The sequence below is a fragment of the Pholcus phalangioides genome, unplaced genomic scaffold, assembly GCF_987345545.1.
Source record: "Pholcus phalangioides strain wild (caught in Gottingen) unplaced genomic scaffold, Ppha-v1.0 ptg000007l_1, whole genome shotgun sequence".
NCBI lineage: Eukaryota > Metazoa > Arthropoda > Arachnida > Araneae > Pholcidae > Pholcus > Pholcus phalangioides.
The window spans coordinates 29,034,763-29,060,468 of NW_028301600.1; the positions used below are offsets into that span (position 1 = coordinate 29,034,763).

The window sequence follows — 25,706 nt, forward strand, 5'->3', positions numbered from 1 at the left end:
AAAATAAGTGAGAATATTTTTCTGTGTTAAAATAAATATTATGCATCCCAATAGAAAACAAAGGCTGCTTGAAATTTATTGGGGCGTGTTTACAAAATATTTCCAATTCAAATAAATATAGGGTTGTTTTAAGTTTTGCAGCCCCATAAAATTCCTCAAAATAATGAAAAGTTTTATTATACAAAGCATGACGAGAATAAGAAAGGCTCTTCCTGCTTTCTGGATTGCTTCAATAATGTGAAATATCAAATACAGTAAACTTCTCCTTAATAGTCACCTCTCAGATGCTCTTAACCCTCTTTTGCAGTCATAATTTCCCAGTGTACAACAAAATTATGCATTTCAAAAGCCCTGTCAATGTCTGTAAAAGAGAGGTCACAACAGGCAAATTGCTCGACAAAGTGACAAAAAATATTGATGTCAAACATAACCAAAATACACAGCATCCCAATATAAAAGCATATGTCACAGAAGAAAAAGCCAATGATTTATACTATATAATACACTGCCCATTAAAAAAAAATATTTTGGTCTTATCTAAGTACGGATAGCTTCTCGATTTATCCCACTTTTTAAATGTGTTAGCTTACTTGCAGGGTTGTGAATTCTATTTCCTATATTAACAATCCTATTATCGAAAAAGTCCCTGGGACACCATAACCTGGAATTGTTCCTTATTAAACGATACTGGTGTCCTCTTGTCGAATCAGTCGATTCATGGTGTATAACTCGTGGTCATCGAAAAAATTTCTTAAGTAGAAAATTTTAAACATTTTGATTATACCCCCAACAAAATATATCTTTACTAGAATATAATTCTTTTTTCATTTCATAAAAAGAAATTCATATACAGTGAAACCTAGCTGCAACAATATTCATTAAGATGGTAGATCTCTCTGCAACGATATTCATTAAGATGGTAGATCTCTTTGCAACAATATTCATTAAGATGGTAGATCTCTCTGCAACAATATTCATTAAGATGGTAGATCTCTCTGCAACAATATTCATTAAGATGGTAGATCTCTCTGCAACAATATTCATTAAGATGGTAGATCTCTCTGCAACAATACTTTTTTAAATTCTTTTGGAACTGCTTTTAAAATAATGTCAAACGACTCTGCAGAAATATCCTTTACAACAGTGGTTCTCAAACTTTTGTCACCTGTGGCTCCCTTGCTGAATTTATGGTTTATTGGCAGTTCCGTCGAATAGTTTGGTAGGTATTTTCCCATATAAAAGAGAACCACTTCAAAGTATAAATAGGCACAAAAATAAAATTCTCGAGCTTGCGGCGATGTCCTTGATAAAGGCAGGTGACGCTCCCTAGGAGCTGCCATGCGCACTTTGAAAAACACTGCTTTATTACAATAAATCACTTTACAGCAATATTTTTTAAAATTGCTACAACAATATTTTCTTTTGTCTAGCTAAAAATCACTTTCAATGTGTTTTTAAACACTTCACTAGTGTTTTTTCGAGAGCATCTAGCAACATCTGTATTTTCTGCCACCTGCCCTTTGAAAGTGTTAATGAAGTTGCTGCTGTTGCTAATTTCTGTGTAAGATACAGAAGCGTAGTGCAGTAAACGTCATAATGTAAAACATCCAACTGAGTTTCATTAACCAACTATGTAATTATGATTTTGTGCAGCCACTAAATACTTATAAGTGCATTTTCTGGTGGTAGTAACAATAGATTTGGAAGAGATGTCAACAAAGACTTGAATTTGATGATGTGCAATGATTGTTACCTCCGGATGTAACAATAATCCATCTACAGCAGCTTTTCTCAACCTTACTGAACCAAAGGACCAGTGAAATGTCTGAAACAATTCGACGGACCGCTCATGTCCTGTATTACGGGACATACCTGCATTTTTAGTTGCTCCAAATTGTTTTGTAAATTTGTTAAATTTTTTGCGACGATGCTTACTTGAACTTGTAATGTTTACTAAAATCGTGAATAAACAGCGTTTTTTCATAACTACTTATGATAATTATAGCTGCAAATAGATACAAAAATATTCATCTTACATTTTTGCCAGGTTCACCAATTAGTTCTCAATTTTTCAGTGATTTTAACTACAATAGAGGATTTTGTCGATTTATGGCAGTTTTTTTGATGGCAATTGGCAACATCCCATATTTTACCGTATTCAAGATCCCAGTTACCATTATTTTTTCAGTGAAATATGGTCTAGTCATTTGAATGGTTTTTCCCAGTCAAATAAATTTTTGTTCACTGCAATGTGTAGCAACCCTTTATTTCCCCACCCTTCACCCATTTTTGCAGTAGTTATCCAACTTGTTGTAAATTCCATCTTTTGACTACAATTGATATCCCATATTTATGATCGCAATTCCCAACATTTTCTTTTATAATGTATGGTGAACCTGAATGTGAAGGTGCAATTTTTATTTGAGCCCATACGGATATTATTAATATCAATTACAACAATGAATAATTTTTCATTCAGTTGCCCGTGGACCACTTACGCCATCATTGCGGATCATAGGTTGAGAAAAGCTGATCTACAGGGATATTTTTGATTGGTAACCCAGAATATTGTTATATTGAGATTTCACTGTACAGAGAAAAAATGACCAGAGTAATCTGAAAAAAATATCAAAAAACTTGATGTTTAAATGACATTATTTTTCTTAAGGAATTTTTCTCATGGTCTTGTTTTGTAAAATTTTAACACATTGCCTGTAAGTAATGTAAGAGTTTATCTTTACTGATGTTTTTTTAACTTGTCTATGTCCTGTAGATACTGACCAGCATGATTCAAATTTGGGGAATTATTTGTTCATTTAACCCTGACTTTTTATCAATTGTAGCAGTCTGGCCAATCAGATAAAAAGTTGTAGCCAAATCAAAGAGAACCTTAGCCAAATCGATGCATCATATAAAATGTAGATTCCAAAACAACTTGTATCAAGTTCAAGATGGAAAAATCAATCGAAATAAAAATTATTTAATATACAATGTGTGTAAAAAAAAATTACTTTACAAAAAAAACAGTTTAATTTTCAAGAATTCAGTGAGATTATTTTGCTGCCCCCAATTCAAAAGCATTTTCAGAATTGAATTGTTGCCTGCTGGGACCATTAACAGAAACAGTATTTTTTACATTCACATCCTATTCCGTAATGGTGTTTTAGTGAGGTTCATGTTACTGAGGGAGGACTACTGAAGAAGTTGAGTAAAGGGTTCAAACATGTAGACCGTTAGGGGGGGGGGTCAACTAGTCGCAGTGCTAGACGAAGTTGATCGCCCCGTCAACTCCCCACACTCCTCTGGAACCATAACAAAAGTCGCTGAACATTGTTTGCAATTGACCAACAAAAATTATACTTCTGCGTTTTTGCACATGTGTCAAATGGCCGATTCAACCATCAAGAAGCCAAACGGGGACTCGTGTGATTTGGCAAATTCAATCTTTTATTTATTAGCCAAATGAAATATTTTGTCGCGATTCAGCGCAATGGCGATTGGCAGCACAAACCCTGATCAGTTGTATCTGTTAAATAGAAATTCAACTATATATAGTTAAATTTTGTTATAATAAACCCCCATGGTTCCTTGGGAAACAGGCATTATATTGGGAGGTCATTATATTGAAAGCCAATTAGATCCATAAGAGGATGGTTTCCTCTTATTCTCCATGTATAGATAAAATAAACTATATTATCCATTGTTACAATGTAAACAGTTGCAATGGAAATGTATCAGGTGAGAAATTAAAACTTAATTATACGTGCATGCACTTACATACATGAAATTAAGGGTAAAAGAGTTATGCTTATTTCAGACACTATGTTTAATGAATGTAAACCAGAAAGTGCTGATTTTCAGTATGAAAACATGCCCACTTGTTTCCCTGTATCTGAAGAGCTATTCAGTATGAAAACTCACCAGAGGACGTTTTTATGTCATATTCATACCCTTCATACTTTTTCCTCAATATGGATTCCAAGACACCCCAACCTTGAGAAATGTGGGGAGGGGGTCAATCATGCAAACAGTCACACATAAGAGTTTATCAGGTATCCCATTATGCTTCTTGCAATGACAAAAAGATTATGCCAAATTCTGATATCAAAGGTCAATTTTAAGCATACTTAAAGACAAATTTCATCAATTTATTTGCGAAAATAAGGATTGGGGGAAGAGCGGAGTTCAGACGTTGTATTATATCGAATAGTTTCTGCAGGTGGTTGTATTGGATGGAAAATAATATACGATGAATATGAAACATTTGATGCTTACAAGATATACAGGAAACTGGATGTTATGTAGAGATGATTTTTGGATAGACAAATTCACTTGTGAGACAGGAAATCGAACTACAGTTTCTTCATGTTACAGGTGAGTGTGCTACCAATATATGCTATAGAAGCAGTGGGAATTTTTTCTTCCTTTGGAGCATAAGAACAAGATACATATATTACAATAAATGTGGTAAATCAGTGATTATCCTTAATCACCAATCGTCTTGATAAGTTGAGTTTTCCTACATTTATCACTTTCAGTGGTGATTTCTGAATGAAGCTGGAAAGTATGATGAATATAGAAGAAATTGTTAAAATATCACTTAGAATTCAACTGCTTATGAGAATATGGTGCACTACACATAAATTGATTGAATGAGAATAAGTCTTACAAGGATAAAAATGTATTAATTATTTTCAGGCCTGTAATGTTAGCTTTCTTCACATTTATCAACATTTTTAAACATTTATACATCAACATCACTTATTGAATCCATCATCCTAGACTAAATTTACCGGGCATTTTGCTCAAAATTTAAATTGATTTATCAATATGAGTTGGGGATTATACATAATCACCAGTAAATGTGATACTCATAAAATGTATCATACTTACCAATGGTCAGTAACTGTGCACAAATCACCAGATTTATCACATTCACCATAATATGTTTTTAAGAAATACTTGGAGAGATCTCTTATACTGTAACTATTTGGGACTTATCATACTTGCCACATTATAATGGAATGGTCACAATGTATGGTCATTATAACTAGCATAGACTGCATATGCATGCCTGCAAACTTTTATGTTTTAAGCTTAAGATACTCTTTCTTTTTTTTTTTTAAACTATGTTCCTTTATGCCTCAACTTTTTTAAGATTTTTCAGGACTTTTTTAACATAATCTTGTTACTCAAAATCTGCATCATGGTTTAAACATTGTGTACGGAAAGTTTTTCCACCAGCTATAACAGCAGCACTGTGATAATGGTAAATAAAAGACAGAAAATTGAGTTCTTAAAAAGGTTCTTTGATTCTCAATGTGAATAAAGAAAGCATAGTTCTTTACATCATTCTTTGTGAAGCACAAAGTATGGTCATTCTGTTCCTTTTCTGAAAAATGATTCTCAAATGTTATGTTGTGAAACAATTTTGCATCACTGGAAATTCAAAGTTGTCTAATCTCTACATCATCAAGACAAAAATAGGATATTAAGCTATCACCATCAATTATTGTAAATTAATCCAATAAAAATCATCATTATACAGTCGATGCTTGTTATAACGGCTCCATGTTACAGCGACCATTCCATTACAATGACCAGCAGGATAAGTCCCAAATATTTTCTTAGAATGATTATCATATACGTTTTATTTTTAACATAACAACCCCCCCCCCCCCAATATAACATCCGTTTTTGGTGGGACAAGGGGGGGGGTGATTTTATTGAGCGTTGATTGTATTAGCTTACCTGCCACTACAGCAATCACTTTCAGATTTTACCAGTTTGGGATTGAAACATGGGTGTGTTTTTGGTCACAAAAATTTATTTCATTTTTTTTAAGCAGAAATTAAAAATGTGTGAAACTACATATTAAAAATGTGAATTTTTTTTTTAAAGAGAAGTTAGAATTAAGTATTGATTTTTATTTTCAATAAAATCTTGAGTTATGACTCAAGGGACTGAGAAATTAGTATTCAAGAATTTAAATAATTAGATCAAAAATTGACTAGTCCTATGCTATCATAGCCAGATGTCTGGTTAAGCAAAATGTCAGTTTCAGTATGCAATTCTGTAAAAATTGTATAGATTTTAAATAATATAACATTTTTATTATAATATAGATTAAAATCAATAATAAAATTTCTAGCTTACAAAAGAAATAAAACAAGACTTTAGGTTTCTGAGTTCCACAGTATTTAATTTACTATGGTTAAATGTAGTGAAACCCTGGATTACATCAGTAATTTGTTGCAAGACTAACAGCGTAAGTTCAAGTAAATTTTTTCCATTTATGATTATGCACCTTCCTCTGGAGAAAAAGGGCATAAGATGTACAGATTTTTTTAGTCTCATCTATTCGTCATTTCCATGTCACTCTAGTGAGTAAAAATTTCCCTTCCAAGAGCATGATGTCATGAGCCTTCAAGATGTGCTCAAAATATTTAGTTCAAAAAAAAATCAATCAGATGACATAAATGCAAGGGAAACATAAGTCGGGGTATTTCTGTATATAAGTACACAGTGTTTGATTTATTTCAAATAGAGTGAAACCTGTATGAAACGGAAGGTCAAGTGACTGAAATTATTTTCTTTTTCAGACAGGTTTCCAATTTATTGAGGTGCACATAAAAATATTTGCAGTGATTTATTTCTATCATTTACAAAACTCTAGTTTTCAGAACATCACCCTAATTTCTATAAACCAACGATTGTTAAACAGACATGCATATTATTATTTTGAATTTTTTCATGTTTGCTGTTTCAAATAATTACACATTTGAAATTTCATATTTAATGTGCTAACAGGTAAACTTCAATATAAAACATTCTCCATAATAGCAGCAGAATGAATGCTTACTTTCGTTGAAAATGAAAAATTTTTAATACACTGAAACCTTGATATAACGATATACTGAGAACCACATCGTTGTGGGGGGATTATCGTTATATCGGGAGGCAAAATTATCCTTATGTGAGATCAAATTTATGCTGTTATTTTTTCTACATCGACATTGTTAATACTATTAGAAAATGTGCTCTTATGTATTTATTTGCTGCAAAAAATTGTAATTAATTTTTTAAAAAAATTCACTAAGATGTATTGCGCCCCTGTAAGGAAGTTTACCTCATTGCACTTTCGTGTCTTACACAGAAAGTAGAAATAACTTCCTTTAGCTTTCTGGGATTTTTTTTTTAGGCACGATGTTGATGTTATCAGATGCCTTCAGAAGAAGGAAAATGAGTCGCGAAGTTAAAATTAAATTCCAAACGATTTTGAACAAAATACCAAAAAATAGTTACAGCTTTTTCAAAAATCTTTTAAAAATATTGTTATAGAGGGATTTATCATAGTAAAGGATAGTGTTATAGAGATTTATTATAATAAAGGATATCTCTCATTATATCAAGTATTGTTGTAACAACGTTTCACTTTATTTAAAATAAAAATTGAGAAATTGCATACCTTTTTAAAAATCTGGCGATTAGATCAACAACCAAATGTTTATGAAAGATTCTACATTTCTGTAACATGTTTGTGTTCAAATTCAATATTTGTTTCTTGTAGCTGTGGTTGGCCATCTCTACACTGAATGAAAATCTCTGCAGTAGCCAAAACGGGTATCGTTAAACTGTGAACAATAATTCAGTCTCCCTTCACGTATTACTCCCGAAATTTTCAAATTTTTTTCAAGAAATGAGTGTTTTCAAACAAAAGCCAACATTTCCATCATAAATGAAATACTGAACAAGCTTTTACTAAATTTTGAATAGTAAATGCGCTTCCTCTCAAGCCTGACCTCCTGAACCAGTTCAGATAGATAATAAGCATTCATAATTTTTCCAAGAAGTGAAAGAGTTCGCCTAACAAAAGGGGGATCAGAACGACTTAGCTTTCCTTCCATCCAAAGGACAAAAACTTGCGCTTGGCTAAAAATTCTCAGTTTAGCAGGTTTTGTATCTACAAATGGACTAGATATGCTTTCTGTTTCTGCATTAGATAGTTTGTCTTAAAGAGGTTTCTATTATTGAGAAAGCATTTATTATTCACTAGACTATATATTTGTTTCATTTAAGACAGGTTTCAGTCTCGTACAGTGTTCGTCTTAGGTTTCACTGTATTTTTAAAATTTAGTTTGATCAGAACAACTGTGGATTTGCTGATTTTGACTTGAGGGTACTCTGATCAGACATTAGGATGCCTCCTGTATTTTTAAAAAATGTTCAGTTTGTCAACAAAGATATTTTGTTTAAATTTTGAGCACCAAATTAGTTGGGATTCCTGGATAAATATCTCAATTGCCCATGCAAAAATCAGGTTTAGCTTGAACAGTCTTTAACGCTTCTAGAACTTTCATCTTTCTTTAGTTGTTAAACAAGTTTCTCCAGTGTCACTTTCATCACTTGATCTGTTTTCTTTCTCTTCCAAAAGTTCGGTACATAAGGCTTTCATGGTTGTTTTTGAACATATGGCAATGCTGTTATTGAGCTCTTTTCTTAAATGGAGCCATCAAGATAACCTTTTTTTCTCAAACATTTCCTTAGTGACAAGTTAACAAGCGTTTAATAACATTATCTATGAAAGGTGGTTGGAACCTAATAAAAATTACTTGACCGGAGTGACGACTTAAATTTTACTGTATTACTGCAATGGAAATAAGTGTCTTGACAAACACTTATATAAATTTTACAGTCAGCTGCATGAAGTTATTAGTTTGAACGAAAGAAATCATAGATAATATGAAATTCTTATAAGTTTTTGAAACTGAATTGTATCAAAGCTTTGAATAAAAGTGAGAATCTTATGACATGTGTGGCCGCAGAACTAATTGTTTAATTAATTGCTTCACTTTGTATATCCTGACAATGATTAATAGCTTTTTCATGTTATGTCTATATTATTTTTCCTTATTTGTCTGATTCATTAGTTACATTTTGAATTAAAAAAAGGAAACCTTTGCTATATCCATATAAATGTTTTTGTATATATTTTCAAGTTTTGATTGGAATTTCTTTTTAATTCAGTGAAACCTGCATTGAACGGAATCAAAATATTGTCTGTTCAGTGGTTAGTGCTTTGATTGGCACCTTTATAAAACAAAAATTTGTCTAAAATGGAATATTATTTCAGTCTCTTGACATTCTGTTTTCTACAGGTTTCACCATATTTCAGTTCCTTTGACTTCACTTAAATTAATTCTGAAGATTAATTGAAATCATTGAATTATGCAATATTTCTGCAAATCAAATTAAGATTTCAGGCAGTATTTCTAGCATCTGGGAATGATAAAGTTCCAATAATATTAGCAATGAAATGTTTTAGTAAATTATTTGATATCTTAGATGAGTGTGATTTGAAATATTGTACCTATATATATTTTTAAAAAATTAAAAGATGTTTTAAAACCTTTACATAATGTGAGAGCAATATTAGAGATTTTTATGTTATGTTGGTATGCAAATACCAACATTTTTTTCGATTTATTTGGTTCTTGGTCAGTTTGGAGATTTACATTTTCTCCTCAATAAATTTGTGTGGGTTGTGAAAGCTTATTTTTTATAGAAATTCAATGTGGATTTTTTAAAAATAGAATATCAAATGTTGTGAAGAAATTGTCAATAAGGCAGTTAGAAAAAAAAAAATTTTATGTAGTAGAGTAGATATATATATATATAAATGGCTCATTTTTAAATTATGACATAGTGACATCAGAGATTAATTAATTTCTAAGCTTGTGAAAATGTTTCATCTCAAATGAAACTTTTCCATGTAATTGAAATCATTTTAATTAAATGTTTACCCTCTTAATATTAATACTTGAATAAAAATCAGCGAGAGAATGGTACAGTACACGGTATAGTGCATCATATAGAGAAAAAAAGATGCTTAACATAGTCTGATGATACTGTTAGTCTTGACTTGTTCAAATTACCAAGCTTTTGCATTTTGAATAATTTATTTCTTTTTATGTTTAATTACTTTGTCAAATATTTGCCTGCTGATTGAATTTTCAGCAAATTTTCCTTTTATAACTTGTATTATTACAAAGCTAGACAAATGCCAGGTGCCAGGTCCCTATGGTGGTTAAAAAATTAGGATTTGTGCCTATGAATTTCTGTATGTGTGATATTGTTGAATTTGAGTCAAAGGATGAAATTGTCTTTAAAATGTATGATATGCCTATTAATATAGACAGGGTTTTTAAGTCTTAAATTTGTTAGCTTATTCCAGCCCTGGGTTTTTTTTGGCCAAACTCCCATAGTTAGAGGCAGGGCATAACTAGAGGGGGCAACTGCCCTGAGTGTAAAGTTGAGGTGGGAATAAAAAACCATAATAAAAACTTTAAATTCAGTCCCCCCCCCCTTCTCCAATCCTAGTTACAGCCCTGGTTTGAAATAAGCAGTCTTATAAGAATTCATTGTGAAACCTGTATGAATCGAATGTCAACAGACTGAAATAGTATTCTGTTTTAGACTGTTTTCAGTTTTAAAAAGGTGCAAAATCAAAGCACTAATCATCAAAAAGACTATCTTTTGATTTCATTTGACCAATCGTCTAGTCATTCTAGAAATGAGCCTGCGAGAAATTTGCACCGCAGCGAGTTTGTAGTACGACGAATTGACGCTGCTACAAATTGAACGCGACAAATTGTCCCGCGATAAGTTGAGTGCAACGAATTGACCTAGAGCCAGTTGAACTATATTATATTTCAAGGGTTATATATTATTATATTTCATTTACATTTCGAGAGGTCTTGGATTATTACTATTATCTTTGCCATAAGGCTGCATCCTCAAGCATTTTTTTTCCATATATGTTCTGTCTTATAATTAGTAACATACAAGGGAAAAAATATAAGATTTGCATGTCATTTTATAAATTTCAGTACATAATTTTTTTAATGAATTACTGAGAAATATTTTCCTGCATTCATTTTGAACTTGAACAAAGCATGCTGTTATTGTATTTAATTAAGAATTCAACATTTCTGTTTTAGAAGACTAATTAGTTCTACTAATTAACTTTATTATTTTGAATATACAACAAAGATTATCAGTTTTAATGTTTTTATAAAAAAGTCGATGAATCAAATATATTTTAATAACTTCAAGCTTCCAAAAAGGGGGATGCATGCACATCATAAAAAGGGGCACTGTGGTAGCATATGGGGAAATTGATTAGCCAGATGAGACTGATTAAGACAGGTATCTGGCTCATACAGTGTCCATCTTCGGTTTCACTCTATAACACTCAAAAAATCATCAACAAATAAGGCAAATACCAGTAAGTACTAAAACATTCTTAATGCATTTCGACACTATGGGTGTCGTCTTCAGAGAATAAGAGTATCACGCTGACCGAGCTTCCCACTTGGATTGAATATCAAATCTTTCATCTTGGTTGCTCAGCAGAACTAAAAAATAATACATCTGTTCAAGTCAAACATCGTGGCAAGAATGAAGCGAAGCACCTGCGTGTAAGTCTTTTGCAACAACCTGATTGGCTGCTTTCAAAATGGAGCTATCCGATTGGTCTATGAGAATTTTCTTTAAGTTCCCGCTCGTAATGAATTTAAGCCATGGAGATGCAATCGGTGGTGTTGATTTACTGTCGTTTACTAATTTATTTTTGAAGGCCCGGATGCATGTGCCTTCGTAGAAGTCTAAATTTGCCGTGGATTTCACTTTGTGAAAAACTCTCGCTTCCTGAAATTTGAATCTATGCTCACAGCAGTGTGCGGTGATGGTGGATTTTTCACATTCTTGATTTTTATCACAGCGAGCATGTTCATTTAATCTAGTTTTTATGGGTCTCAATGTTTGTCCTATGTAGCCAAGCGGGCAATCACCACATGGAATATAATAAATGCCCCATTGTTTTTTCTGTGGTATAGCATCTCTTTGGGGGTTTAAAACAAAAGTTTTTAGTTGGCACATCTATGGTTGTAAGGTTAAACTTTTTGAGAAGCAGCTTGATTTTAAGTGAGACTATTGGATCGTATGGTATAACTACACTTGTAATGTGAAGGGGCCTGCCAATTGCCGATATTACAATGGGAAGTCCTGTGGATCACCAGCGGGGGATCATCATACAACTCAATTATTTGTATTGATAAATGTTATATATTTGTGGACTGTGGACCACTTTGGAGTTTAACTTCATAAAATTCTTCATTGTGCAATTGGCCTAATATTGTGGACCCTGGCCAGGTTTCTAGTTGCTTGAATTTGTATTGTTGTCAGATTCTGTGATATATTATTTTGTGCAATATTATTTTTCCTCCATGATAATATGTAAATTAGATGCAGAGTTCAGTGCCGTGGGTTCGTCTTAGCGATTGGTTCCTGTCACGATGCATGATGGGAGTGCTGAGATAAATACCAGATACACAGCAAGATGCAGCAGATTTATTTCATTCAAGACACTCGATTCTATCATAAAGGCGTTTTGCCCTGCTGAGGCGTTCGCTAGGTGCTTTCTCAACGATAATGATGTATTTAAAATGGAACAATGCACTTAGCACCGTTTTGAACTCCATAGTCGCTCTATGGTTTGATCAGTGGCTTGCCTGGGTAACGCCTCATGTGGTTCAACGTCGTATTGGCTCTATTGTCCTCTCAATGGGTTGTCCGATAGCTTGTTGGGCTAACTCCAGATCTGTCTCGACATTGGCCTGACTTTGCTCTTAATACTGTGGTTGACCAGTAGCCTGACCGGACACCTCATGGGGTGAATCAATGCAATCCTGGTTTGGACGTCTCAGCAACTGTCCAGCACGCAAAGGTCCGACCGACTGATGCGCTAGTCTCCGGACTGTTTTTAAATCTACTTTGGTTCCGTTGATGTTCGTCCAGTGTTACGGATGATGTGAACAAAATAAGTGTATTTCCTGTCATCTAGGCAAATGGTGAGAATGTTCCAAATATTGTTCTCATTAAATGTGATGTTGAGAAAACTAATTTACTGTGTGATAATCGAGTGTTGTTAAAAATGTTATATTGAGATTTCAAATTTTAATGCTTAACAAAATAAATGTTTATTTGTTATAACTAAATTTATCTGGTTGTTTCATTGTTGCCATATGTTCAATGATCAATACTGGATTTAATAAAACAATTGAACCAAGAAATGCAAAAGGTACATTGCATTTAAATATGGGGGGCTCGGCCGGGATTATCCATTGATCAATCTAGTGTTATAGACGTTGCAAGGGCCATAGATTCAAATTTCAGGAAGCAAGAGTTTTCACAAAGTGAAATCCATGGCCGATTTCGACTTCAGGGGTGGGAACTCTGCGCCAATTGCGCCGCACTGCTCCAAAACTAATATCTTGCGCCATCCTGCTCCAATAGCGTATTTTCGTATTTTTCTGCGCCAAATAGCGAATTTTGCTTCAGTATGCCTGGAATTTCGGAAAGGACGAAAAAAATTTTTTGCTCCTGCTTGCTACGAAACTATTCTTTCCGAGAAGAGCGTGTTTTATTCCACTATACCTAAACTATTGCCTTAAATTATCGGCCCCTCATCGGGCTTTCCATCGTGAAACCCCGATATTGTCCGTGATCGTCGAACTGAAGATGGTTTGCAATGTCTTTCAGCGTCAAAGTGCAAATGCGAGTGTTTCCGTTTAAAAAAAAGTCGCCACTGGAAGCAGCAGAAATTGCAGTAGTTGATCGTCATTGTGTTAAATCCCGATGTTTCGTGAAAAAAAATTTCATTTCGGGAGTAAAAAGCGCATGTCTGCCGAATTACGAATGTTAGTTTAGAAACTTTGGCGAATAACGATCGTTAAATCGTCAATATCGCCAAATAACGAGTGTCGGATAGCCAATCTCGCCAGATAATGAGTGCTAAATCGCCAAACATCGTGTTGATTCTTCCGAAATTCTCTCCCATTTTGCAACAAAATCTTTCCAAGTATAAAAAAATTGAAAACTTATAAAAATGTTTTAGCTCATTTGAAGTGCTGCTGTTCAAGGCAGCAAATAGTGCCCTCAGTAAGCAAAAATCATCTTAAATGGACGGGTGCAAAAAATTTTATGACAGCTGCTCTTTCAAACAAGGTGTCAAAAGCCTAAAACACCAAAAACAAAAATCAAGCTGACGAAAAGATGTTTGATATCAAAAGACAGCGCAGTTTTATTTTGAAAAGGGTTGAGGGTTAACAAAAATATTCTTGTTAATTTCACTGTTCTAATTTATAAATATCTGCTCCGAATCCCATATTTTGCTGCTCCAAATCCTGAATTTGCTGCTCCGAATCCTGAATTTTGCTGCTCCAAATCCTGAATCTTGCTGCTCCAAAGTGGACTTAGTCACTTCCCACCCCTGAGACTTCTACGAAGGCATACATCCAGGCCTTCAAAAATAAATTAGTAAACGACAGTAAATAAGCACCACCAATCGCATTGCCATGGCTTAAATTCATTATGAGCAGGAATTTAAAGAAAATTCTAACAGACCAATTGAATAGCTCCATTTCACAAGCAGTCGATCAGGTTGTTGCAAAAGACTTACATGCAGGCACTTCGCTTCATTCTTGCAGGACGTTTGACTGGAACAGACATATTGTTTTTTTTGTTCCACTGAGCAACTGAGATTGAAGATTTGGTACTCAATCCAAGTGGGAAACTCGGTCAGCGTAATCCTCTGAAGATGACTCATAGTGTGTCGGAATGCATTAGGAATTTTTTTTTTTTTTCTGGTATTTGCCTTATTTCTTGATGATTTTCTGAGTATTAGACAGTGATCTACTCTTCCATATTCACTGTATAAGGCAGTCATAAAATTATGGCGAAATTTTTTTTATTTAAAATTTGTAACTTAAATTTCTTTTAGTTTGTCTTTTCTTTCTTTTTTTTTTTTTTTGTCATGATGTTTACTGGTATTAGAATGACAATTTTTGTTACCCATAATAGATGTTCTTTGACCAGTTGATATTCAAATTTTTCCATTACTTTCTGAGTAACGAAATTTGCCATGTGTATGTCTAAATATTTTTATAAATCTTCATAATGTATAATTATACCATTGTATGATCTTTTTTAGATTTATTTACTTAGATTTGCATTAGCAACATGAATTTATGTGTATACCTGATTTCAAACCTCATAGAGCATGTTGATTTTTTATGCATGTGCATGTATTTACATGAGTTATAGCTGTTTACACATGATGTTTTGTGAGGTTGCAGGTCTGATAACAAGTATTCTTTATCCTCCAGTTTTCTTTGTTCATCTGAACATGCTAGAGAATTCTTATAGAGAGACTAAGATTTTAATTTTTTGTCTTAATTTTTATTTGCTTAATGATCCATATTAATCCTCATGGAAGGATAGCTAATTGAATCATTGATATAGCAAATCTGTCTGCTTTAAATTTTTTTTTGAGGAAGTACAAATACATATTGCAGAGCATTTATGCTTTGAGTAAAGTTTAAAATTTATGCATTTAGTCAGTATACAGGGTGAACGTGATATATTCTGTGAAACAAAAGGGGATGATAGGTGAGCCCAAGTTGAACATAAATCACCCTACCAACCCTGTCTTATCTCAAACCATTTTCAAGTTATGGCGGATAATCGATTATGGAAGAAAAATTAGTCAAGTCTGAAAAAACAGAAATTTGTAAAGTTTGAGAAACCTACATCCAAATTAATAACATATTTGAAAAAAGCAGAAAATATCCTATGAGGTGCCATCATTTTCTTTAGAATATCTGTATTTAATGATAGCTAAAAGCACTAAAAGATTGGTGAAGTTCAAAATTGAATTGTTTGCGTAATTGGCGATTAAAGCCAATTCTGGAAATATCCTTCTAGCTACAATTGATCATATTCACCAAAAACTTTCCATTGTACCAGCTTTTGAGAGAGCCTACAATAAACAATATCAGTGTTCTGGTTTATGAGAAAGTTAGCCTTTTGTGTGCAGTACATTACTGAAATCTGTGTTTGTCAAAGTAGATCAAGGGTTTCTGACATGAAACTGTAAATAGAATTCTACTGCAATAAGGTGGAAGTGAGTATGAATTACATAAGTCAAGTTCACTACTGAATGATGTATCTAGATACAGTGTACCTTGGCTTACAAATTTTTCAGCTAGCATAGATTTTTTTCAAGATTTTTCTGCCTCAGCTAATGGATATTTTAGTTGATATGGATGCATCAGCTCTCATAAAACAGCTGCGCTGTGAGCTAAATTTTCATATCAAAATAAATTCATTGAATAAATTCTCTCGAACCAGAACAATATTTTTATATCTTAAAATCACTTCTTAGATACCTTTCTTTTTCAGAGAGATTTTGTGTGCGATTTCATGTAAAATAAATGATTAAGCTAAGAGAAAATGCATTTTGAAAAAAGCCTGTTTCATTGCATACAGCAATTCTTAATACAAAACGGAACACACTGTACATTCTAGGGACTTATCTTTTCCATCTGCATGTGTCAGAGAGAGAGAAATGAGCTAAATATATCGCATAGCACACTGCTTCACACATTTTTCTTTCACTATGGCTCATGAACCTGACTGCATAGCGTACAATTTATATAAGAGATTCAGTTTTTCATCTTTAAATTATCCTTTATTCAGTTATGAAGTTGTTTATCTCAGCCTTTAGTCAGTTTCTATTTTATTAATAGTATTTGTTAGTGTTTTATGAAAGTTGCTTTGAAATTTTAGACAGTTGCTAGACCGAATTAAACCATTTTCAATGGAAACCTATGGTTATTGTGTTTTGGCTAACGAGGATGATTCATTAGTTGAAGTATCTCTGTATTAAGCCACTGAAATAGGCAAAAGGGGGCAAAGAACATTCAGAAAAGAAAAACAAGGAAAATCTAAGATCTAAAATTTGTAACAAGTGTTGAAAAAAATTGATTCTTTAAAAAAATCTTTACATGGCATCGTTATATTTGATATCGTTAAATTTGATTGTCAATATGACGGAAATAAAAGTTTTTCAATTACCAGTTTTTTAATATTCAAATGATAAATTGCATACCGTATTTTAATGTATATAAAATACCCTGATGTATAAGGAAGCCCCTGATTTTTTGGGCTTAAAATTTGGGAAAAAGTTCAAAAGATACATCTATACTACTATCCATGTATAAGAAATGGTTTTTATTTGTAGGACCCAATTTTGGGAAAAAAAGGATTCCTTATGCACGTTAAAATATAGTAATAAAAATTTAATTTCAATCATTTAAAATTTATTAAATATTTATTTTCAATTAGAAATGCTAATTTTATTTATAACTGTGGTGATTTTTAAAAAAATTGATATTTGGCCAAAACATTAACAGAATATTTGTTATTCAGCTAAGTCACCATTTGTCCCATCCCTAGTTATGAGGCTGTTCGGTGGAAACCTTGATGATAATGAGGCTGTTCTACGGAACTCAAATTTTTTAACCTTTACCCAAAAAAAAAAAAAAAATGTTCCCCTACTGCTGTCTTAACAGCAACATAGTCAGGGCCAGATAAAAAAGGGCTTTGGCACTACCTCTTAATTTACTTATTTGTTGTCATAAATCATTGTGCCAGATCTCATGGAAGCCCTTATGCAAATAAGGTTGCTGTGCCCAGGTAGGACTTGTCCTAAGATGGCTGGGTGTCCCTTAAAGTACACGTGAATTTTGCAATTCAAGAATCCTCACTTTTAGTGGATGAAAAATTTCCGAAAAAAACCCTTGTTTTTACAACTTATAATTTTTTGATGAAACCAAAATGATGTTAATGAACTATCTTCTGGTTCAAAAATTCAATGTGAAAATATGTAATGTTATTGTTTCTGAGTTGTTTAGTCAAGCAGGTGGTCTGATTTTTTTTCAAACTGCACTATCTTGTTAAAATTCAAAATAAACAGCTTTGTGAGTATTAGTAACTTGAAAAACTTCTTTGAAAGCTCTTCGGATCCCAGGACTTTTAACAGAACCCCAGGGTTCTGTATGATCAAATACCACAAAACCCTTAAAAATCCCAGAATCCGAAGAGCTTTCAAATAAGTTTTTCTTTTCCTGGGGTTCTGTGAAGTTGTTTTCCTAAAGTTCCATGGAATAAACAGTTGGACACACATGAAGTAGATATTCCATGAAAATTCTGAATTGGCAGTTAGATTTTGGCTTTAATTTGATTTTGCAGCAAAATCCTATAAGGTGACACAACCAGGATATCTGTATTTAATGGCGAGCTACAAGAGCGCTGAGAGATTGGCAAAGTAGAAAATTGAATGGTCTCCAAAATCAACTAAAATGTCTACTTCAACAAAGTGATTTTCAGTGGTGTATTGCAAACAAAAGGCTAAATTTCTCAGAACACTGATATGGTTTGCTATAGGATCTTTTGAAAGCTGGTGCAATGGACAAGTTTTTATTAAATTTGACTGATTGTAGCTAGAAGTAAATTTTCAGAACTGGTGATTAAAAATATTGGCAGCAATTTGATTTTGAACTTCAATCTTTCAGTACTTGTAGCTTGCCATTAAATCCAGAAATTTTGATAGAAATAGTGGCACCCCTTATAAGATTTTTTCCTCTCTTTCCAAATATGCGCTTAGTTTGTTTATGAGCCTCTCAGAAACTTTAAAAATTCGGGTTTTTTTTTTTTTTTCAGATTTGATGCATATTTACTCCATAATCGATTATCTTCCATAACTCAAACAGTTTGAGATAGGCTGGTTGAGTGTTTTATGTTCCACCTGAACTAATCTATCAACCCTCCTTTCATTTAGCAGATTAGGTCATATTCACCCTCTATTTTCTGTTATACTCTTCTACCATGTATGGGAATTAGGTCTGGACAAACCTATTGCCCCACATGCTTCTCTGGGGCATATAAAAATTCAGACAGGGCATGTATTTTTTCAACAACATGGCCAATGCTAGCATACATAATATTAATTCGAACATGTAAACTTTCAGAGATTTTTCTAGCCCTAAAAAGAATCTAAATACTATGAGTGATGCTTGAATTGTTATAAAAAAAAGTTGCATGCTTTTTGATTGTGCTAGTGTAATTAGTATCATTAATGCACCAACCTTTGGCTGTGCAGCTAAATTCCATGGAAGCATTGGGATATCATCATATACTCATATTATAGGGATCGAGGTTCGAACTGCAAAGATGACGCAGTCAGTGAAAGTTAGTTTTCTGTGGCTTTCCAGTTTCGAGACATTGATGTTATCCAGTCTTCCATTTAAAACAGTCTTTCCACAGAACACAATCAGACCTAAAACATTTAAAATTCAGGCATAAATACGAAACAGATAAAATAACCTGCCATGTTGTTGCTTCTAAATTCAGAAAGCAGATAGTAGCACTATATTGAACGCATAACAAGTATTTCTCAGCAACAAACTTTACGTTAGGTTCACACCACATACTCTGCACTTTCCAACTTGCACCATTTCTTTAGAAGTTCCTCAGAGAAGAATAGTTACGAGGTGCGTGTGAAGTTTTTAATAGTAGCAGCTCAAGTCAATGCGCAGATATAATTCTTTGCCCAGCCGTTGGGCATCAGCTCTTAATTGAAGGTCCCAGTCTTATTAGCTTATCAGAGTGCATAAAATGACAGTGGGTGTATGCAGGGTTTTCTTGGTAAAATCTTTGCTCAGGAGTGGAGCCCCCTCTTCCCCCCTTTTTGCATACCTGAATGGGGGTACAAGATTACCAAAGTTTTTTTTACATGTATTGCACCATGTTCCCTTGCATTAGCCGGCATGCCAAACTCAGAGGACACCGTGTTTTTTAGTCTTGGTCTAGTTCAGTGTTTCTCTACCACCGGGCCCTAACATCAAAGTGGGCAGTGAGTAGTTCATTGTTTCATTCTTACTCATTTGTCGTTCAGGCCTTTCACTCCCCAAAAATATATATATATCAACCGGCTTTATCAGGTGTTGAGAACCACTGGTCTTTTTCATTCCTGGCTTGTAGAGAATAGCAAGATTCAATAAGTATCACAATAAATTTGAAATATCAATATTAATTTATATTAAGTACTGGATGAATAAGTGAGTAAAAATAAAATTATAGTTTTACACTGTAGCAAATATGTTTCAGGAAATTCATCACTAAAATAAAAATTGAGCATTTATTTTTTAATCTAATTTAATTATCTTCAACTTAATACAGGATACAGACCATATATTTTGCATATTTTTTTGCATGTTCAGAGATTTAATAAATATGCTGTTGTCTTCATATTACAATATATCATGTTTTGCAGTGCAGTTCTTTAATTTTTGCTCTGCTCATTCCAATTTCGCATTTACGTAATCAAGGAATACAGAAATACTTTGGAAACTACTTACACTTTTATTTAAATCATCTAAATCGACATTAAAAAATATGCGCAGTATCCAATATTTTGATAAACTTAGATTTGTTGTTGTAAAAGCAACCATAAAGCAATAACTATTTGAACGCAGTTCATAAAACAAAAAGAATCATCAAGTGCATGGAACAGACAAGGTTAAAATCAGTCCAATTGAGATTCTTTAAGAGCAGGTATTTAATAATTTTACACAATATATGTAACTCTGGCATGCCTTTTTTCCAGCATGCCAGCCAATATGGTATTTGCAGGTGTTTTTTTTTTTTTTGGTTTCTAAATTTATTATATAAATAAGGCGTAAATACATTTTGTTTTTCTGCTTCTAAAATTAATAGAAAAGTATGTACTTTTAGTTCATAAATTAAAATTGTATATTTTCTAAGATAAATGGGTACAGGTTCACAAATTTCAGCTTCTTTATTTTTATCATGAATTTTCATGTTGAGTGTAGTATTTTGCAAACAATTTTACTGATAAAAGCTTCTTCCTCTTTTCTTTTCACACTCACCTCCACATTTTTTATATTTTATTGGAAGTGTTCTTTACAAAGAACAAAATATTTGTTCAAGTCATGTTATTGTTCATGTAGGTTGGGTTGATAACAGAATTTATGGAAGAGATGTTAGAACTCATGATGACTGGCCCGAGAATGAAATGTATCATACTTATCATGCTGACAGGCAGAAAGTGCCACCTCCTACAAAACCAAAACCTGGAAAACCAAAGGTAGTTATAAAATCACTACTTTATTTAAACGTGAACTGTAATGAACCCCAGAATATGATGACTGTTTCAGTCCTGTCTGATTTCCTAGACACATAATGTTACTTATACTCTAAACATAATAATAAACCTGCAACAGTAAGAAAATCAAATATGATGACCTGCTTACAAAAGTTACCATCTGCCATGGGATCAAAGGATTAATTTCTGAAAACGAGTGGTAGGAAACATGTATTGGTATATACAGTAAATTCTCCCAACAACTGCCAATAACGGGACCGTGAAAATGTGGCTGTTATTGAGAGAGTTTTATTTCTGAAAAAAAACAACTAAAATTTGTGATCCACATACATAGCATGTGAAATGACAATCCATTCTGTAACTGATTACGATAGTTATATAATTATCACAAAAATTAGAAACTTTGCCTGGTTTTAATTTATACAAAAGTTGCCATGTTTTCAAGACAAATTCAATTGGTCGAATGGTCAACGCATTTCAGCTCTTCAATGGAGAGCCGTCACCAGGACCTTGTGGTCAGAATTCATACGAATGAATCGTGGAGGGGTGGTGTTTACGCGTCTGGTTGTCCGAAGAGTTCGCCTTTGTATTTGCTGTGTCCGAGTGCGAATTCCCATCCAAAGACCACTCGGGTGCAGCAAATACAAAGGCGAACTCTTCGGACGACCAGACATAAAATAAACATCACCCCTCCACGTCTCATTCGTGTGAATTCTAACCACGAGGTCCTGATGACAACTCTCCATTGAAGAGCCGAATCGTGTCGACCATTCGACCAATTGAATTTATTTGTCTTGAAAACGTGGCAATTTTTATATAAAAGTTATATAATTGATTATATTAAAATATATTAACTGATTAATCAATCTACAGCACTATTATGACATTCTAAAATTCAGGCTTGCAGTTCCCAGGTAGAACACAGCAAGCAGGAAAAACTGATATGGACCAAGACTGTGTACCAGCAACCCCAAATAGTTTTGTTCACACTGGACCTTCAACTATACCAGTGTTCCCCAAAGTGGGCAATATTGCCCCCGTAGGCGATGGAATGCTCCAAGGGGCGGTAGAAGCTATACGTTTAGTATAGGATTTTATGGGTTGGCTTGAGTTGGTGGCGATGAGAACAAAAACAATGTTGAAGGGGGAGATAGAATAAAATGTTTGGGAAACTATGAACTAGATCTTTCCAGGGCATTCCTGAGTCCGATCCGATAGCTGAAGACATAGGCACTGACATACATTCTTGTTAAAGAAAAGATTGACGCATCCCTCTCAAAAAATTAATACCCTGGACATTTCTATTCCTATTTGCAAGCACCATTTATTTTGGATGGAATCATCCTTCGGACTAGGAAGTGCCGTGAACTTGCATATTCCTCTAGTCAATTAGAGTGCTGACAACAGGTCTCTTCTGTTGTCCCCATATTATCTTTTCAAGATTTTTTCCTCTCCACTGCCTTCAATATACCCATCTAGTATTTGTACCCAAGAAAATAAAGCATACTTAATATTTTTCCTCCCATAAAGTTAGGGGAGTTGGAAAATCCCTTAAAAATCAGCTTGAAAATTATTTCTCTCTCAGCGATATGCATATTTTTTTCCCAACTTAATGTCAAAAGTGGCCTTTGTTCAGAGGTTTTTTGTAATGTTAAGTCTATGGGATGCGTTCGATTCCAACAAAATGCCATTGTTCGTAGGTGGCCGTTAGAGGAGGTTTTACTGTATTAAAAAATAATAATTTTTTTTTATGTGAATATTTTTTAGGTGGTGTTGAATTTCAACTTTAACTATAACTTTCAACTGTTGAATATGGTGGTAGGGCGAATAAGAGGTATCTAATATTAAACTTCGAAAAATCTCAAAACTAATTAATATGTGAAATCCATTCTCTGGGAGGGCCCATGATTGGTCCCCCATGTCTGGTAAAGGTGCATGGGCAGAGATACGGGGGTGTCCCCCCCCCCCCGCATCAAAGATAGAGTCGACTGATCTAATGTATGTATATATATATATGAGAATTGACATCATCATCATTGTGCCCCACCAGCAATAATGGCCGTGCCCCCACCCCCAGACTGCCAAGTCTACCTCCACCTATGTAAAGGTGGTTTTGGATCTCCTCCCTATTCAATGCCCAAACGCTCAAAAATTATTCTCACAGTCCAGACTGCCCATCTTGTGGACTGAAAACAACTTTTTGAGCAATTCAGCACAGCGTGTCTGGACCTAGGTTTATTTGCATCGATAGTGCCCGATTGAGTCTGTGGATATTTTGTCATAGGTGCTGTGATACGAAGAAAACGGGGGTGTAGAGTTGCTAGACGTCTGTAAAGAGCATGTGTACAGTAGGATTACATTGAATCTTCATGAATTACTAAGGAACTCTGGGACTTAAAAGTGATAATTCCAAAATTAATAAAAGATAATTCCAGAATTATTAAAAGATAATTTCAACATTGATGAAAGTGATAATTCCAAAATCATAAAAGTTATAATTCCAGCATTAATGAAAGATAATTCCAGCATTAATGAAAGATAATTCCAGAATTAATGAGAGAGAGAATTCAGCATTGATGAAAGAGAATTCTAGAATTAATGAAAGAGAATTCTAGAATTAATGAAAGAAAAATTCTAGTTTTAATGAAAGAGAGAATTTCAGTTCCAAAATAAATGAAAGTTATAATTCCAGCATTAATTAAAAATTATGTAATTAATGAAAGGTAATTCCAGCATTAATAAGAAATAATTTCAGCATTAGTGAAAGAAATAATTAATAAGGGAAATAATTCCAGAATTATTGAAAGAAAATTCCAGAAGTATTGAAAGAAAATTCCAGAATTAATGAAAGAGATGATTCAGCATTGATTCAGAAGTGAGGAGTCCAGATCAGACTCATCTCGACTGCATCAAATCCAGGAAGTCCTTTCAGATAAAAGTGTTTTGGTGAAAGCATCAGAACTTTTTGAATGGCTTTCTGACATTATTTGAAAAAGAGGAGCCCCTCATACACATTTTGTATGATGAGCTAGGAGCTCTTGTTAGAAAAATTATGGCATGTTTCTTGAAATCTGAACATATTCAGAATGTTAGAATTGCTGAGCTTCAGAATTTGGCTATAGAAAGCAGTGAGAACTGGAGGAAAAATATAGTTGTTGGTGCTGAAATAGAATCCAATCTTGCTGAGTTGGGGGAATGTTCTCAACAAAAAATTTCTATTAGGTGCTAGATCATCAAGCACTTGCTCAAAGTTTTACCTTTTGAGAACACCATGCTGGAAAAAATGAAGTATTTGCATCCCATTTTACGACTGGAAAACTCTTCATTATCATGTATTAAGTACATTGTTTCAAAGCTACCGCAAGTTTGTCCTTTGGATACCCCTGTTCTCTTGGATGAATGGATTTCTCTGCAGTGTGAAGATATACATGTGAGTTATCAAAGGTTAGATAAGTATTGGGGATCTATATTTGATCTGAAAAACTTGGATGGAAGCGCAAAGTTCAGAATTTTGCTTGTGCTTGTCAAAGCCTTAATATGTCTTGCCCACATGGAAATGCAGACTGCGAGAGAGGCTTTAGTGTAAACAAACATTTCCTGCAATGTAGATTAAATCTTTCGGTTGAAAATATCAATGGCATTAGGCAAATAAAATCTTATGTACAGCATTCTCGAAATGCTAAAGATATTGATGTCGATGTCAATCTTCTGAAAGCTGTTCGCAGCTCGCGTCAGAAGTACTAAGACAGACTTCAGCACCAAAAAACTTTTGATAAGAAAGTTCCACGACCAGATGAGAATCAAAGACTAAAAGCAGAAGAAAGGGAGTTGGAAATTCAGTTGTCATCATCAAAAACTATGCCGAACACTACAGAGAAAATGATAGAAGTGGGGATAAAGAGAAAAAACTTTGTAGACATCGAAAGTGGGCAAGTTCGTCTGAAAACACTGAAAGAAAAAAATGTGTAGTGTTCTTAAGAAATTGGAGGAAAACAGAGTCATGAGTTAACAAAATGTCATGAGGTTTTTTTTAATGTATGCTTATTTGTTTGATTTGTAAACTTTCACTTTTTCTTCCGGCTTGGATTATGACTTATAATTTTTACGTCCCTACAAGTGGATGCAAGTTTTATCAAACATATAAAACTGATTTTTGAAACCAGAACCCTATAACTGGTTAAAATGTTCAAAATTGAATAATCTGATTATCTCGGTTCAAAAATTTTCATTTTTGACAATGGTAATAATGATTCTGCGCACTGCTCTGAATTCACAGATTGCTGCTCCGAAACACTAAATTTACTGCTCCAAAACTGCTCCGAAAAGAGAACAGCAATCCCATCCTTGCATGTTGGAAGCATTCAAGAATGCCATTTCTCCATTGAAGTTACAGAAGGTGCTACAAATGTCTGGATGAGCCAAATGTCAATTTGAAGTTCTTTAGATCACTTCAAGTTGAAGTATCCCAGGGATTTCAAAAACAAATCTTAGATATAGGAATGTGCATAGTGTACACAGTGCATTCAAGAGTGGGTGTTCAAAGAGTGGATGGGAAATTGATGATTTCCTGTCCAGTATCTACAACCTCTTTGAAGATTCCCCTGGAAGATGTGAGGAT

The 25,706-nt window shown here is 33.7% G+C and overlaps 1 protein-coding gene across 14 annotated transcripts in view; it reads left to right on the plus strand.

Moving 5' to 3' along the window:
- Positions 1 to 25,706, plus strand: part of RhoGAPp190 (Rho GTPase-activating protein 190) — a 231,649-nt gene that overhangs the window by 117,091 nt on the left and 88,852 nt on the right. For all 14 annotated transcript variants that reach the window (XM_089232991.1, XM_089232992.1, XM_089232978.1 and 11 more), the window contains one exon: positions 20,934 to 21,070. In XM_089232991.1, the coding sequence (XP_089089117.1) occupies positions 20,934 to 21,070 (137 nt within the window). The remainder of the gene's footprint in view (positions 1 to 20,933; positions 21,071 to 25,706) is intronic.